The sequence below is a fragment of the Lepidothrix coronata genome, unplaced genomic scaffold (genome assembly GCF_001604755.1).
Source record: "Lepidothrix coronata isolate B3197 unplaced genomic scaffold, Lepidothrix_coronata-1.0 Scaffold0, whole genome shotgun sequence".
Lineage (NCBI taxonomy): Eukaryota > Metazoa > Chordata > Aves > Passeriformes > Pipridae > Lepidothrix > Lepidothrix coronata.
Window position 1 is genome coordinate 11962444 of NW_016690180.1, and position 16714 is coordinate 11979157.

Genomic DNA, 16714 nt, shown 5'->3' on the forward strand with positions numbered 1-16714 from the left:
GCAGACAAGCCTACTACCTCATACTGACTAGAGCTGGTTTAAGTGGCCCTTCTTGCCTTCTGCTGTCTTCCTTCTTTTTAACCTTCAAAATTTTGAGTGCCAGGTTGTCATTACAATTTTTTTTTTGCAATAATAACTTGAATCATTTTCAAATGGCTCTATTATGGGAGGAAAGAATTTTGCTTCGTTAAGAACCTAAAACTGATGACGTGACTAGCTCACATAACAGATGAGCACAAAGCTACACAGTGAACATGCACAGACAACTGGAATTGAGTTGGCAAACTTCATGTTCTTTTAACATCATTTTTTGTGCCTACAATTATATACTATATGCTTCACTGCTGTTTCATTTTGAGACCTCATTAGGAAGACTGTAAGAGAGAGTACATGTCTTTACTTGTGGAAGTTTCTATTCCTGTCCACGATATGTGACTATCACCTGAAATCTATATTAAAATATTTTAGGCCATGATGAAGGAAGTAAGTCTCTAAAGATTTGAAAACCCTGATGAAAAGTAAATGGTGATGCTAAGCCCAGTATATATAAAAGGAGAGGAAACCAATATAAACTTGTGAAGAAGAATTAACACCATCAAAGCAATTTCTGCATTACTAGTCACTGTTTCTCAAACTCCTTAATGCATAAAAATATCTTAATTTTTCATTAACATGGAAGCCAATTTTCCCGACATTTCTGTTGCAGAAATTAGCATTTCTTAGTAGCTAGAAAGGCTGAAGTATATACCTCCAATTAATGAAGAGAGGAAACAAACTATGAATGCTTCGTCTGAAGGATTCTAGTTACTGACTTTTAATCTCTCTGGAATAACTTGTTTGTTTGAAGGGAATCAAATGCCATGGGGTTAGAATGAAGGAAAAGTCTAAATCATGTTAAATTGTTAACAGAATTCTCAGATCTTGCAAAAATAGTCTAATTGTCACAAACATTGTGGTAGCTTCCCCAGGGAAAACTTAAAGAACTAGTGCAAATTAAATAGTACATTCAAGGAACCATGTAAGGTCCTATTTGGAACTCTGATTAGAGATATTGTCATTAAAGGTCAAGAACTTTCTGTGTTTGGCTATTAGGACAAGAGTAGTATCAGAAATATGAATGGTCTTTTTTTAAATTGATGGTAGGGTGGTAGGAAAGATAGCTGTTAAAAAGAAAAAGTATGTGTGCATTTATAAACACATATAGATACGTGTGTGTATATATATATGTTTATATGTAGTATAATCTTAGTTTATTATCTCTTATGTCTTAAAATTATTTGAGCTTTATTATATATATCTATGTGTGTGCATGCATGCACACTCTTAAATATTGCATGAGCTCAAGATCTGACAGCTAAAGACAAAAAAAGCTAAGGGACCATGGTCTCATAATTGACAGGAAGGAAACTAATGTGTAGTAAGAATACTCAATCGATGTAGTAATTTCCAAAAGCACTGTGTTCCCTGCATACACCAGCATTATTTCTGTAATTCAGAGTCCTGTACTTGTGTATTTTTCTTCAAAATAAGCTACAAATATATATTTATATATGTATGTATATGTGTGTGTATGTAGAAACATAGTTTCTTGAAATCGTGGTAGCAGTTTTCCTTTTTCTCTGCTGCTGCTATTCCCTTTGTCCTCCACCAAAAAAAAATAAAGACAAAAATATGAAGTGATATTTCTAATATGAGAATAATAGTTAACCTTTATATGAGGGGTATGTGCAAAGTTATAATTGAGGTTGGATTTTTTGGTTGCATTTTTCTGAGATGTTTTCCTGATGCAAGGGGTTTTTTTTAATCAACTTTACATGTTGTGGAGGTAATTTTAGATCCATGAAAGAGAGTGCATCCAAAAACATGATAATAACTGCCAAAAAAGTAAAAGTTGAGACGCAAAAGCAGCATCTGTAGAACTCCTGTGTTCAGATTATTTTGGTTTGACTAGACCACCAAGAATGCCAGCCCAGGTGTTACTAGCGTAAAACTAAGTGAAGGGGAAAAATAAAAAAAAGAAAGAAAGTAAGAAAAATATTCTACTATTCAATTAGCAGAAGAAGAGTTTTTGTGGAAGAGCATTTTTGCAGAGAAAGTCTGTTCACTAACTGAGAGTCACAAGATTCAGCCTCTGATTTACAAATTTGTTTACAAATTACATAGAGAAAGATGCCCAATTCTGTCTTTTTAAGACAACATGCTGAAAATTAGGTGTCCAGCAACTCTGAAAATTAGCCTTGTTTAGATATACGCTGCATGATTTCATTCATACATAAGTGTTCTTATGGTGTTCATTTCTGTGTCTGTAAAGCAGTAGTGGTATGTTAAGAAAGGTGTGAGACTAGTTTTGAAGCTCCTTGAATTTCATCCAAAATAGAATTGAAGAAAGATTAGTAAAGCCTGTCACAGGGAAGGCAGTTTTGTACACTGAGAGACACTTTGTAGATACACATTAAAGGTATGTCTTAAAAAAACAGTTAAGTAACTTCATGGTTTATATACAGATGGCAGGTTTTCATAGGTTATGTCTTTTTCAGGCAGGGGTAATGACAGCAGCACTTGCACATTATAATCTTTCCTCCTTTAGGAAGGAACAGCAGCTAATCAGAAAGCCAGTACTCATCTTGCATTGGTATTTTTAGCCTTCAATCAACTGTGCTATTTAGTGAATACTTTTGATCTATTATTATATCTATAAAGAATTTGTTTGGGGTTTTTTTAAAGCTCTTATTGTCAACCCATTTTTCAACCTTTCTTCAAACTTATGAAGATAGTATAAATACAGACATTTAAGTCATATCTATAATTAAATAAATTTTAAAAAAAATCTAACCCAATTCTTGGCTTTCTCGATGCATTTTTTAATCAAACTTTTCTTCGCTTGTCAGAAAGTCTTATGGAGTTCAGTGTATCTGAAACTATGAGCTTTCAGTCTGTAGAAGCAAGACAACTCTTATTCTGAAAAGATACTGCTTGGTCTTGCTGTCAGTATGTTTTGTATAGTGCTTGAATGGCCCTATTGTCCTTTTGTGCACTCGAAGTGAATGAATTTATATTTCAAAGTGGAGCACTTCTTTCTTCCCTGTACCAATTCCCACTTCTGTTTCTGAAGGAGAGAAGAAGACCACTCCTGAAAGCATATAAGTTCTGAGCACTGAAAATTAGATTCCTGTGTACCTGTCGCTCACAAAGCCTGGTTTATGCCAAGTGTTGTGCACTTACCATTATGAAAATCACTCTAATGTATCTATGAATTCATTTAATTTGCCGCCATCTTCTGTTCCAAAAAGTAGATTCCAATATGTTAACGTTTCTGACATTCTTCACACTGAAATTCAGTACACTAAGTTCTTATGCCCTTGCTGAATGTAAAACATATAATGTGTTATTCTCTCTTCAGTGGGATTGTTCATACTGGGCATGTGTGCAGATTTTGGAGGGTTGGTGCTGCAGCTATGCACTTGTTTCTAGAGTGCTTTCTCAGTTCTGCTTTGTTAAGTTTGGTACAACAAAGTTTGGTGTGTGTGTGCTATCTTCATGCAGTAGGTTGCTTCCATACAGCCTGCCCCTTTTTTGCTTCAAGGAAGCAGGTGCGACTAGTTGTTTGAAGGCATAAAAAAGAGACTGAAATGAATATACGATAGAAATTTTCAAGAAGGAACAGTATGGAATAGGTAGGTGAATGAAGTTTAGTTAATGTTTTTTATGTAGTGAAATTCTCAGTTGTCAGGCAAAAAAGCCCCCGCATACATGTGCAAAAGGAACTCCTTTTTTTCACGATTAGTATCTGGGAACTCTATAAAGTAGGATGCTGCAGAGACCTCCAAGTATGTTTTGGAGTTATCTTTAATTCCTTGAGGATGTGTCTGTCAGTGGCTAGTAAGTATGTCTGGCTTTACTGCAACTGTTTATTCAGGGACTTTCCAAGCTGAACATCCTTAGATTGCTGGAAGCTTATTTGAGAAGATGAGAATGTACCTTTTCTTATTTACCTTGTTTTTATGACAGTTGCCAGTAGCAAGTTCCCAAAGGGAAGCTACTGTACTAGGGAAACTTTTGATCTGGCTCCATATGATAGCTATTATTTTTGGTCATCTCTGTTAATCATTTACCTTCAGTGAACTGTAATCTGGACCTAAAAGTATATTAAACTGGCTTCTGGCAGTCATTCAGCTGTTATTTAATAAACAAAGAATGCATTGCACTGTTCAGGTACAAGTATAATCTTGTTACCCATCCTTTAAAAGCCAGGATTTCTTAAGGCCAATTATTTAAAATAATTGAAACCAATGAATGAAACATGCATCCAATTTACATCTCAGAAGCATAAACCATTTAATCCTAGAAAGTTAAAGGTTTTGGATTGTTTTGGCTTGGTTTCTTTTTTTTAATTTTGCTGAAAGAAATTTTAAAAAATTGTATTTTTCTATCCTCAGTCTTTTTTTTTTTTATTTTTTCATGCTTCTGTTTTTCTCACTGGTGATATCTGCCTCTAAGAATACTTCACTGCTACAGAGGATGCTGTCAAGTTCATACTCAAAAGGGGATTATTCTGTTCACTCCTTTCCCATAGAACTGATTTTTGAGGATGAATTAGGGACTGTGTAGGCTTCACAGAACTCTGCTCTCTTCTAAGACAGGTGTGTCAGTATGAAAACCTGTGATTTATAGGGAAATAGAGAGAGGGCTGAAGATGAAGAGGGAGAATAAAAATGTCTATATTACAGGATATGAGTGTAGAAGAAAATTAGAAATGTTTAAAAAATACATTATATGAGTAGTGGCTAAGCCAGGCTACTTATTTAAAAGTTATTACTTTTTATAAAGGATTGTGCTGAAATCTGCATCTGGGTTCCCCACTGTTACTGTCAAAGGTAATAGAATGTAAAAAAATCCAAAAATTCTTAATAAGGAGTCTGTCACGGAAACATTAGCTGATTTATCGCACAATATGTTTAATTAGTTTACATGTTTAATTTTAAAAATCTCATCCTTGAATGGGCACTACTGTGCTTTTTTGGGTATTATTCTCTTCAATGCCTCGTGTGATATAATTGATACTTCCATCTTATGTCAGATTTAACCTTAACAATCATGGATAAAATGATATTTTTATTTGCTCATATCTGAAATAGCGGAATAATATTAAAAGAGTTTTGTGAAGTATTTTCTCCATGTGAGCTTTAAGGCTCAAAAATTTGAAAATCTTACGAAGAGAAGCTTGTCAGTGATGCAGATTTAAATATGTATTAACTAGAAAAACAGTCCCCTCTGTACAGGCAGCCAACTCAAGCTTTTACCCTTCAGTGTTTTAATTTTTATCAGTTCATAGCTAGCTACTTGTTATGTGAGAGGTAACTTAGTGAGCAATTTGCAAGTGGTAAGATATGTGAATTTGGCTTTTTGCTTGGTTGATGAAGTTTGATTTTTTTTCTGTTGCAGTTGCTGTTTCCAAGAAGTATGTTAATATTTCCAGAAATTAACCTTATGGAAGTTACTGCCATTAGATGAACATCTAAATCAGTTTAAGAAAGAAATACTGATGGTGTTCCAAATAGATCAGAAATAACATATGTAACACATTTTCCAAAATACATACGTTTGAGACGCCTTCACAAGAGCTCACTGAACATTTTATTTCCCAACTGTGTTAATGCAAAAGTTATTTTTATTTTAAGTACGTTGTTCCTTGCAGAAGAAAAAAACCCAACAATTTCTCTTGGTTTGAGGCAAAAATACTTTTTAATAATTGAGTCACAGCTAACCCTTTGTCTATTTTAGCTGCAGTATAGGACTTCTTTTCAAAGACATATTTAGTTCAGTCAATAGATAAGCATGAGCAACCAAAGGTTTAAGAAAGAATTTTATATATAATGTTTTATTTTATTAAAACACTCCATCTAAAAGCAAGAAAAGCTGCTGTCAATGAGAAGGATTTAGATATATAAACATTATTTAGACATTGAAGCATGATTTAAGCTAGTTACTTCTGTAATTTTACATCCACTTCTTAATGCAATCTCTTGTTTAACCTTTTTGTATTTTTTCTCTTATTAATAGTTAGAGTGTGCATTTTATCTCCTACCAGCAATCAAGTAAGGTCAATCTAGCACTTAGAAATGTAGTGTTTGGACAAAATTTAGTGTAGGTTTATTTGTGCATTAATGATTTAATGTTGTGGTGAAAATGTCTGTTACTGACTTTGGTTTTTTAGACCATCCCAAAATAACTGTTCTATACATATTTGATTCTTGAATGATAAACCCCTGAATTTTATTATCTTTTCCCTAGGATTTTAAGACTGGATTTGGTATCACTTTGATCCCTATGAACGTGGCAAATGTAAAACAAGTGGATCGGGCTGCAAAGCAATCTTTTGAAATAATTACTCCTTATAAAAGCTTTAGGTGAGAAGTTTAATATTTACATTACAAAAAAATGCAATTAACTAATGCACTAAAGAAATACTTGCTTCATACTGCGGTGCCTTAGCTAGTTTGGATGAAGAGGTAATGTTTTTATTAAGAATGCTCAGAAATTTTTTAAAAAAGGGAAGGATTTTCTGTCTTTTGTTTACCTGTGTGCTTCAACTGTTAGCTCCCTGACTAAGCATATTATGCTCACGGATTCATATTTTTATGTAGCCTTCTTTGTTCATTCTGTGCAAGGTCAAAAGAAAAAGAGAAATTCCTCTATTTTAACAACTTGAATGCATCCTAAAGAGTAATAAGCTGCAATAGTGAAATAATGCAGCACACATTTAGTATTAAGCATCTTATTTGAAAAGAATCTTTCATGTGCCATCCTGGCACATTTTGTAGAAATCCTGGTTGAAAGCAGTTGAAAGTTTTACTTAAGCTGATGCTGTGACTTGTAACGATTTTTAAGAAAATGGAAGTATATGCTAATAAAAGCCTTTTGTTTAGTGTTGTAGTGTTTCTTAAATGAAATCTCAGTAATGAAGGACAAAAAGAAATCACTTTCTTCTCCTGGGCTTTCTAAATGTTAGCAAATACTTTCATTCTCAGTCAACTAGCACGTAAATTAGTCTTGATCTGCATTTTGAATCTGTGGCTAGTTGGCAGATAGCTGGTTCTGTGACTTTTCCTAAGACATCACCATGTTGATGTTTATTATTTATTTTTTAAGAAGGATAAATTTAAATGAAAAGTAAGTCCATTTTTACTTGTCAGTAAGTGTCCATGGTTTCTTAGGTCATTCTATGCGTTTGCTAAAGTTCAGTCTTTAAATTTGGTACATGGTAACATAAAAAGATTGAAATAACTCAGGAATGTTATGAGACTGTTACAAAAGCTATGTAGCTTTTACTGCTAGTGGTTTTGTTGAAAACTGTGTATGAAAACAGGGAGTTTCACTGACTAAAATACAAAATAATACATTCCATCTTAATTTTTATATCTGCATAAGGATTTTTTGACTGTGATTTCGGGTGTAAATGTAATAAATGAGAGACTATAGACTATGTTTAATTTGGCTTTAAAATAAAGATCGATAACACAGGAAAGTCAATTGTTTCAGCTTTACAGCAGAGTCGGAAAGAGAGAAACAAGACTGGATTGAAGCACTCCAGCAATCGATAGCAGAAACTCTATCTGATTATGAAGTAGCTGAGAAGATTTGGTTCAATGAATCCAACAGGAGCTGTGCTGACTGTAAAGCTCCCAGTCCTGACTGGGCATCCATCAATCTCTGTGTTGTCATATGTAAGAAGTGTGCAGGTAGAGTAATAAATGCTATATTTGCATATCTGTGTATGTCCTTGAATTGGCTTTTTTCGTTTTTGAAGGGTTATCCTTGTGGAAGTTTTGAGAAACAAAAACTGAACATAACCTTTTTTTTAATACCAGGGTCATTCTTATGCTAAAGCACTTCCATGCATAAATGACAGGTCTGTGGTGATTGAGTTCTCTCAGATGAATAACCCTTCACAATTAGATGGAATTAAGACACACTAGCACTTCATGGGAAATGTCTGGTTTTTGCAAGGCTAGATGCCAAAGAATAACAATTTTCAGTGTTTAAATTTTCCATATTAATTTTGTTACATCTGGGCATATTTTACTGTCAATTGGAATAGCTTTTTCAGACTCTACTAAAAGTGTAGTTCTATCATGTTGTATTTAAATATGTGTTTAAGCAGTAGATTCAAGGAAATAGATTATAACTCTAGGCTTTCTTTCAAAACAAACCCTTCCAGAAGTATTCTACATGAGCCAGCCTTCTTTGTTTATACATTACTATCAAATGAAATTCAATTTTTCTTTTTCTTTTTTTTTTTGAAAAAAGGATGTATTTTTGGTGCTTTTATTTTATATTCAAATGTCAAGCCCAACCTTTTTTTAAAAATAACAATTAGAATAAATCTATCTTTGAATTTTTTTTGTTATCTCAGCAGAAGAGAAACCCAATTTAAGTGCCTTAGTTAAGTAAAACTACTCTTGGATTTTCAGGACAACACAGATCTTTAGGACCAAGAGATTCAAAGGTCCGGAGTCTGAAAATGGATGCCAGTATTTGGAGCAATGAACTTATTGAGGTGTGTTGTAATAGTCTAACTCTTTGTGAGAATTCTAACATCTTGAAACCTACTGTATGTAAAGGAGTAATTTACTGCTTTACTTGGAAGAAAACCAAACATATAACTGCTAAATAACATGGTGCTGTTATAGTGAAGTCTATGTTTCTGAGCATAATGTACCTTTATGTATATAACAAATATTCATTTGTTTTGATAACAATTTCTCTTAATATTTCTCCAAGTATCTATCTTTCTTTGGGAAAAAAAGAAATAAAATGCTTTTGGACAGCAGTCATGGTGGGGAGTATTGGAAAGGGGAAAAGAAAGGAAACTTCTCACTACCAATTTCGCTGCTTGGAGTATTAAAAAGTGGTGGTGGTAAGAAGTGGTGCTGATTAAGAGGGTTGAGCCATCAGTGTTTTTTTAAAAAAAACACATGATACTCTTCTCTGAACTTTAGCTGGTATTTTCTAATATGTACTGAAGTGTTATAATTGATTAGCCTTGTAAATCTTAGCTGATATTAATGATAAGTTATGACTGCAGACTTTATTTGTAGATGACTGCAGGCAGTGACTGAGGCTTCTGTCTCCTGCGGGGAATTTTCTTTTCTTTAATGACTTTCTTTTTCAACTTTTAGTAGCTGGAAACTATTTGGAGGCCAGCTTCATATCCTTCACACTATTTTGCTCATTTTTTTTTGTTGCATCTCATCCAGCTCTTTATTGTCATTGGAAATAAGAGGGCAAACAGTTTTTGGGCAGGAAATCTTCCTCCTGATGAAGAGCTGCATATGGATGCCCCTGCAGAAAAAAGGATAGCATTCATTACACAAAAATACAAAGAGGGAAAATTCAGGAAAGCACCTTTTCTCTACAAAACCAAGGAACAGTTGAATAAGGTAATATGAACCATGGTTAAGCCCATAGTGCACTTTTTTATTGTATTGTATCTGTGTGCAGTTTGGTCATCTTGTTAAACTGATGAGAAATAAATTCAGATTCCTGAGTGACATTCTGACACAGTTGAATAAGAGTTGTTTTAGAGCCTTTACAGGCATAATTTCATGACTACTTAGTTTCTTGTTTTTTCCATTAGTTTGTTTACAGAATGTTATGGTACTTATATAGTGTCTCTGTCTTCCTGAGCCATCAATGAATATGGATCTTTATATTTCTTCAAGTGCACAGTCTAGGGATGCAGTTTAACGCTTTGTTTCCTTAGATTCCTTATTAAGTCTTTTTTATATTTTGTATATCTGACATCTAACATGCAGATACATTAGATGATTCGTTGTTATCAGTGGTGAAAGTAGCTCATGCACTCTTACTTATTAGCTTGTAGCTTGTTGGAAATGAAAAAAGCTAAAATTAATTATTAAAAATGTGTGTTCTCAGTTTTTCCTTTTACACAAATAACAAAAGTTCTTTACAGTTATAAAATGGAAAATTATGTCTATGTAAATTCAGATGTACATTCGAGTGAATTCTAATAATGGTTAGTTTGAGTCATGAATGCATTAATTACGATGTTAATGCATTCAATTACATGAGTCAAATTGTCTCAAAGAGTATGCAGACATTGTCAGGAGGCAGTAACATTTCAAAGTTGTGATTTGAAGCACAGAGGTCTCATTTGTTTCAGTGTTGAAAAAGTAAGTGTTATTTTTTGTACATTTTACAAGTTGTATGTTAGTTATTCACAGAAGTAGTTAAAATGAGGGCATATAAGAGTAGTTATCAATGAAACACCTTTAGCCAAAGCGTAGAACCACCTCACTGTATAGCTTGAATTTATGTTTTCTGCACAAAATAAATAAATATTAAATCATAGAAATTGTAATGGAATAAGTTGCTGTACTTGTGTAGCTATTTCTGGTTTTGAGGTTTTGGACCAACCTTCTGGAAAAATAAATAAAAGTTGGTCATGGTTTTCTATGTTTTTGTATACAAAACTAAAAGGATGTGAGGAGATCTTTAAATTTCAAGAAAGGTGAACAAGTATTAAAATACTAAGGAATAGTTGCCTTATTGACTGTGACCATGGTTTTTAAAAACTACCTAGGAATTTTAATCTAATTCTTGGTAATAGAGTTTAAGGATCTAATCTTGTCCCTTTGGTTTAAGCTTTGAGGTCTGAAATAGTAAGATTTTTTTTTTAGTAGTTTGGTGTAAATAAACAGCAAGCTTCCCCTCCAGTTGTATTAATTCATGTTATCCTCCCAAGTGAAATTTGTGACAGCAACGTCTTGCAGGGTTTGGGTTGATGATGTTTTTGTATTTTCTTGTTATTGCTGCTTTTTTCTAGATTCAGACCATACTTCATGATTTCTCATACATTTCAATGTTTACAGTCTTTGAAAGTTTAGGGGAACGATATTGGAGGTGAAAGGATTTGTATCTTACATATGCTTGTTGCCAGTAACTTTCTAATTTAAACAGACTTCTTGTTTTCCTTCTCCATGAGGCCCTGTGTGCTGCTGTAGTCAAGCAAGACGTGCTAGAAACTCTGATGTTACTCTTTAGTGGGGCTGATGCTATGTGTGCCACTGGAGACCCTGTTTACAGTACTCCATATTTATTAGCCAAGAAAGCTGGACAAAGACTGCAGATGGAATTCCTGTACCATAATAAGTTCTCAGGTGGGATGCATTTCTTTCTTTTGATCTTCTAATTTTATATTGAGCAAAAGGGAAGGAAATATTTTAGTAGAAAAATTGGCATTGCTTTAAACAATAGTGTTGTGCCAGAGGGGCAGTTGTAATGGTGTTAACTGGATTTCAGTAGTGCAATTTCAATTGTGTACAAATTTGCTATTTTGCTCAGATGTCTTGTTTAGGACTCAAAAAAACCCCAAAATGATAACTCATAGGTCTCAAACCCTTATTTATAGCCAGAAGAAAAACATCATCTTCTCTGCTAATATTATCTGTCTTTTACCAGGAAAAATGGATATATAGAGTTAACAAATATCTAAAGTGTCCATCTGGAACTTTTTTTTTCTTAAAAATTATTTAAATTGATATCTACCCCTTCTGCATACAGACCTACCTGTTTTTTAACAAGCTTTCCTCCCAAAATAAAACTCGCCTCTTGAGCCTGAAAAATAATCTATCCCAGAAGACTTTTTTTTCCCGCATCATAGCTTCTGTTGCAGCTTGGAGCACATGATAAACTTTGGCCATGAAAATCAACAGTTCTGGTTGCGTGACTATTATGAGGCTCTTGAAAACAGAAAGCTGTTCTTAACAATAAATAAATAAATAAATAAATAAACTGTAGAGTGTAGATGTGACTGAACTTACCTGTTAAAAGGGCTAGACAGTATCTGAAACAGTTGGAGGCTGAAAGTTCGCATGCAGATTTACCCTGAAAAAAAATAGCTGTGTGGATGTAGTCCTGGACCACTTTCTGTTGTCTAGTGTCACTCTGCAAAGTAGCACTTTATAGGCTAAACAATAGAAGTTTTAGTGGGAAACACAGGAATGAATGAAGTCTTTCTAGAGCAAACACAGTGCCTTAAATTCTGCCTGAGCACTTCTCAGGCCAGTGCCATGCATGGGGTCATAGGATCTTGAGCTCAGTCAAAGTGCAATCATGTAACTATGGTTTTGGGTTTTTTTTGCTAGCTATGATCTCAAGTAGTCCTAAGGCTGTAGGGAAAGAAGTTTGCTTGTCTTGGCTCTGTCTTTTCTACTTCTGGCCTTCCAGCCAAAGCAGCACCACCATGTGCTGGTTTTTGTTCTTATTTTCAGAGAAAGGGAGGTCAATGCAGGTTGATGACGATTCTCAGAATCTTTACCTGTCTGCTACCAGACTTGCTGGTAAACTCTATATAAGCCCTCAAGAGAAGCAATTCCCTTCTATTAAATGTGTTATGTAAGGTATGAAAATGAAAGATTACTACATCAGAAAATCCTATTACCATGGCAAGCAGTGGTAGACAATGGCAGTGTTGTAACAGATGTGGACCAATGTTACTTTATGAATATGTAAGAATCTTTTTCTAATTATAAAAATAAATCCAGTAGCTTTTATCAGTGCTGTAGGAAAGATACTGCAGAGCAATTATGTATTTATGGATACAGTTAGACAGACCTGTGTAGAAATGGTTATAACTGACATAACCGAAGATGTATGTTATTTACTCCTTTGTCTTTTAATAGATTTCCCAAACTATGATACTTGTTTTGAAAGTGGCTTCTCTGAAGATTCTTCACATTCTACCTTTCTTTGTGAATTCTTATACAAAGTTTCTTCTAATGCTGCTAAGCTTCTTACAGAGAAAAAACTAAAAGAAGGTATTTCACTTTTAATTTATGTTTTTGAATAAGATATGAATATGTATGATTTGGGTGAATTTTATTCTTTTTAACTTCTTGCATTACTCTTTGAAAGATAAGATGTCTTTGATATGACATACCCTCTTTTGATTTAGTAGACCTCTTTCAGATAAAATACTGATTGTCTTGATGTCTTTATTCACTAGTTTACAGAGCAAGAAGACTGAACTTCTGAAAAATTGTTCAGTCAACACAGTAACTGATAAATAAAAAACAACTAGAAACAATTCTCACTTTAATTATATTTAGATAACTACCAAAAATTACTTTTCGTCTAAAATGATTCTATTACAGAAATCATTTGGAAGTATCACTGACTTTTTAGTAAGAATTTGAATGGCTAACACTTAGGATATTTCTCAAGTTCAGAGATTTACAAAGTATTCCAAGTGGAAAGGAGCACGTCCATGAACTCTATGACAAATTGAGCTTTGTGGGGTGAAAACATGTGTATATCACATGTAGTTACTTTCTTTTCTGAGAGAGAGGTGTTATCAAATAATTTCTTTGCCTTTTTCTTCCCATTTGTGTTCCTATATTTTTCTTCCATCTAAACAAATGAGTTATGTGGATTTTAAAATCTGTGCTGATTTGTCATTGAATTTTTTGCTCCTAAAATCCTTACATGGCATCCTGCACTGGTATAGACCTTTTTTTGTATGATTATGTCCTTATTCTCATGGTGTATGCCTTTAGGATCCTTAGTGGAGATTAAAACATCTTATAGCATAGAACTTCTGTTTAAATATGCGTTTGAAGGATCTGTATGTTAATGTGGCTCCAAATTCTTGAAAGCATTGGATAATCAACAGAACTTATGCCTGATCACAGATATTTTCCCAGCAACTTTGCAGTTTTAACAAAGATGCCTTTTGTGTCAGAGGACTGCTGCTGGACGGGACTCTGTTGAGGATTGCTCTGAAACTGCACTGAGCTTATTTGGGAACTACTTGAGTCCTCACTAGGCCAGAAGGGAGCAACATTCTCTCACTGGGGATTACAGTACTTGTCTAAATTTGGGCCTTTTGATTTTTTTTGATTTTTTTTTTTAATGCTCTTGATGGATAGGACTCCAAGCCAGAATCCTGTGAAGCTGTCTAACCATTAGAGTTAAGTTCTTCTTCAGTTTTAGGAGTCTCTGAGGCACTTGTCAGCCTTACCTTAAGCACCAAGGGCTGAAAATTTAAGCGCTGTGTTTGTTGTTGCAAAGAACTGTTATCCCTTTGTGGGCCCTAATGGTAAAAGGACACTCAAGAAATCATTCAGTGCTGTGAATTGAACTCAGGTGTTATACCAACCAGGTGTAACACCTGGAAATACAGTCTAGTTTTTCATTATGTGTGTCTCAGTGCAGGAGAGAGTAAACCAACGCAGTGTGTACTTCTCATTATTAGCAGCATCAGTTGTTTCAGCAGGGGTACATAACTTTTGAAGAAAGTTGTTAATTAACAGCTGTTGATATCAGGAGGAAGTGAGCTCAAATGTTGCTGCTGTTCTGATGTAGTGGATCGAAAAGTAAAGGTTAGTGGTTTAGTGGCTTGGGTTTGATTTTTGCTTCTTCTGTTTCTAGTGTAAAAGGTTTTATGGAGCCCTTTTAAAACCTTGATATTCCAAAATCATCCTTGAGAATTGTAGCAGTTTAATGAATATTGTAGCAATGAGCTATTTTATAAAATAGATGTTGGAGGGTGGAAGAGGGAAAGTTGGGGGACAAAAAACCCTGAACAATCAAAACCTTAAAGTTTGGTGCTCAACGCCTCTAAACATATACATTTTCAAACCATTTCTCTTATGTTTATTTTAGTACTTAAAATGTGTATTTAGACAGAATCTAGATAGTACTAGATAGCAAATAATAGGATGAAAATAAATACTAATAAAACAGTAACAAGTTATTTATAAAACTTGTATAAATCCTATAGCAAACAACAGAAAAAGGAATTGGATGAAATATCAGATAACATAGTATGTATTTGCTAACTACAACTGGTTTTTTATTTGTTTTTTTGTGGGATTTTTTTTTCCAGATCTGTTTTACCAAAAATTTCCTCTCACCATTTATTTTTTATTTGTTTTTTTGTGGGATTTTTTTTTCCAGATCTGTTTTACCAAACACTCACAAATACTTTGCCAGCCATATAGGAATTTTAAGACTGTAGAAAATAAGCAGTATTTTCTTTTAAAACCTGCTTCTCCGCAGCAGTGGTAACAGATGCACCTCAGGTTATGTTCTAAGAACTAGATATAAGCTAGAATGAGCACATGAGTATTTCCAGTAGCAAGTAGACATTAATATGCTATGTTGTGTGCTGTATTCGTATTTTAGGTCATAAGAGTGAGCAAACACTTGGTCGAAATTAAATATGCCAAATAATATGTTGAAGTTGCTCAGAAGACTTTTTCCTCCGCCTTGTATTTATTGATTTTTTTGAAAAAGCTTGCTTTAAAAAACCCTGACTTTTCTATGAATTCTTTAATTACAGATTGCAACAAAAGGTGGTGCACTTTGGAAAGTGGCTTTCTGAGCTACTATGAAAATGATAAAACTACCACTCCTAATGGTATGATTGACATCAATGAAGTTATCTGTCTTGTAGTACAAAAGACAGACTTCTTTTCAAATAGAGGGTAAGATCCCAAAGTCATATTTCAATAAATAAACTCAGGTATTTCAAAGATTTTATTCTGAGTTTTCAGAGCTGTTGATTTTTTCTTGAATGTTGAATACCCAATTTAGAAAAAAAAAGCTGAATTGTTTTATTTGACTTAAGAAATAAGCACTATGTGATATTTGGGGATTTTTAATTTTTTTTTTATAGTGATAGAATGAAAATGTTAGGGTAATTTAAAAGGGCAACTTGAATTAGATACATCTGTTTCTTATTAAATCTGTAATGAATATTCTCAGTGCTTAAAAGGTTACATGATGATAAATCGAACAATTAATACTCATTTTTCTTTCTGGGATAGACCTCTGCCTCAAGCCAAAGCTCTTGCTTTGTTTCTTCCATATATTCATGCAGCAGATTACAGTTCTCCACAATACTTTTGGATTTGGCCACAGAGATATTTGTCTTTGAAACCCATTCTTTGTCCTGCAGCTGAGGACAGCAGTGTAACTGATGAACGTTGTGTTAGTTTGAAGATAACAACTTTTTTTTTTTTCTGGTTTGCTTTTCTTTTATAGCTCTCTCATATCCCATTTGTAAATTAAAAACATCACATAGAGATTGACCTAAATCTGAGTTGCATTCCAGTGATACTTAGTTTCTTTAGGGCAACATTTTTGTTTAAATTATACTTTGGATTTGTCTAACAAACTCCATAACACTTGCTTTACATTTTTAAAATAAAAATATCTTTCTTCAGTATAATACTGCAATGCTTTTAATTAAAAAACAAAATTGTCTGCAAAGAAAGCATAGTCTATTCAGTAAGCTTCTGGAAAGGATAAATAATGATGGGAATAAAGGACTTTCACCAGAAAAAAAAAAAAATCACTTCTGTCCTCAAATCTAACCTATTGCTATCTCCAAGTGGCTCCGTTTTAGGATAATGCCTAAATTAAAAACATGTTGTCTGAATACTTCACTCTTCACAACCTCCCGTTGTGCTTTGCCTGTGATTGGGTAGTTTTATGAGAAATTTCCTAAGATTTGATATTTCATGTAGTTGAACAACTGGTCCTCAAAAATGCCTGTTCTATTAGTCAGAATTAAGTGTTCATATAATTTTCAAAGTGGTTACTGAAAGTGACACAAATTACTCATGTTCAGTTCTCCACATTTAGACAAATCTCAGTCTCCAGTATTGAAAGGTAAAAGCATACTCCA

General features: G+C 33.8%; 1 protein-coding gene across 1 annotated transcript in view; it reads left to right on the plus strand.

Moving 5' to 3' along the window:
• The window catches only part of ARAP2 (ArfGAP with RhoGAP domain, ankyrin repeat and PH domain 2), a 121332-nt gene that overhangs the window by 48339 nt on the left and 56279 nt on the right, over window positions 1–16714 (plus strand). Inside the window, exons 11-17 of the mRNA XM_017805844.1 lie at window positions 6292–6407; window positions 7540–7739; window positions 8472–8557; window positions 9258–9440; window positions 11006–11180; window positions 12705–12839; window positions 15365–15509. Of these exons, the coding sequence (XP_017661333.1) occupies window positions 6292–6407; window positions 7540–7739; window positions 8472–8557; window positions 9258–9440; window positions 11006–11180; window positions 12705–12839; window positions 15365–15509 (1040 nt within the window). The remainder of the gene's footprint in view (window positions 1–6291; window positions 6408–7539; window positions 7740–8471; window positions 8558–9257; window positions 9441–11005; window positions 11181–12704; window positions 12840–15364; window positions 15510–16714) is intronic.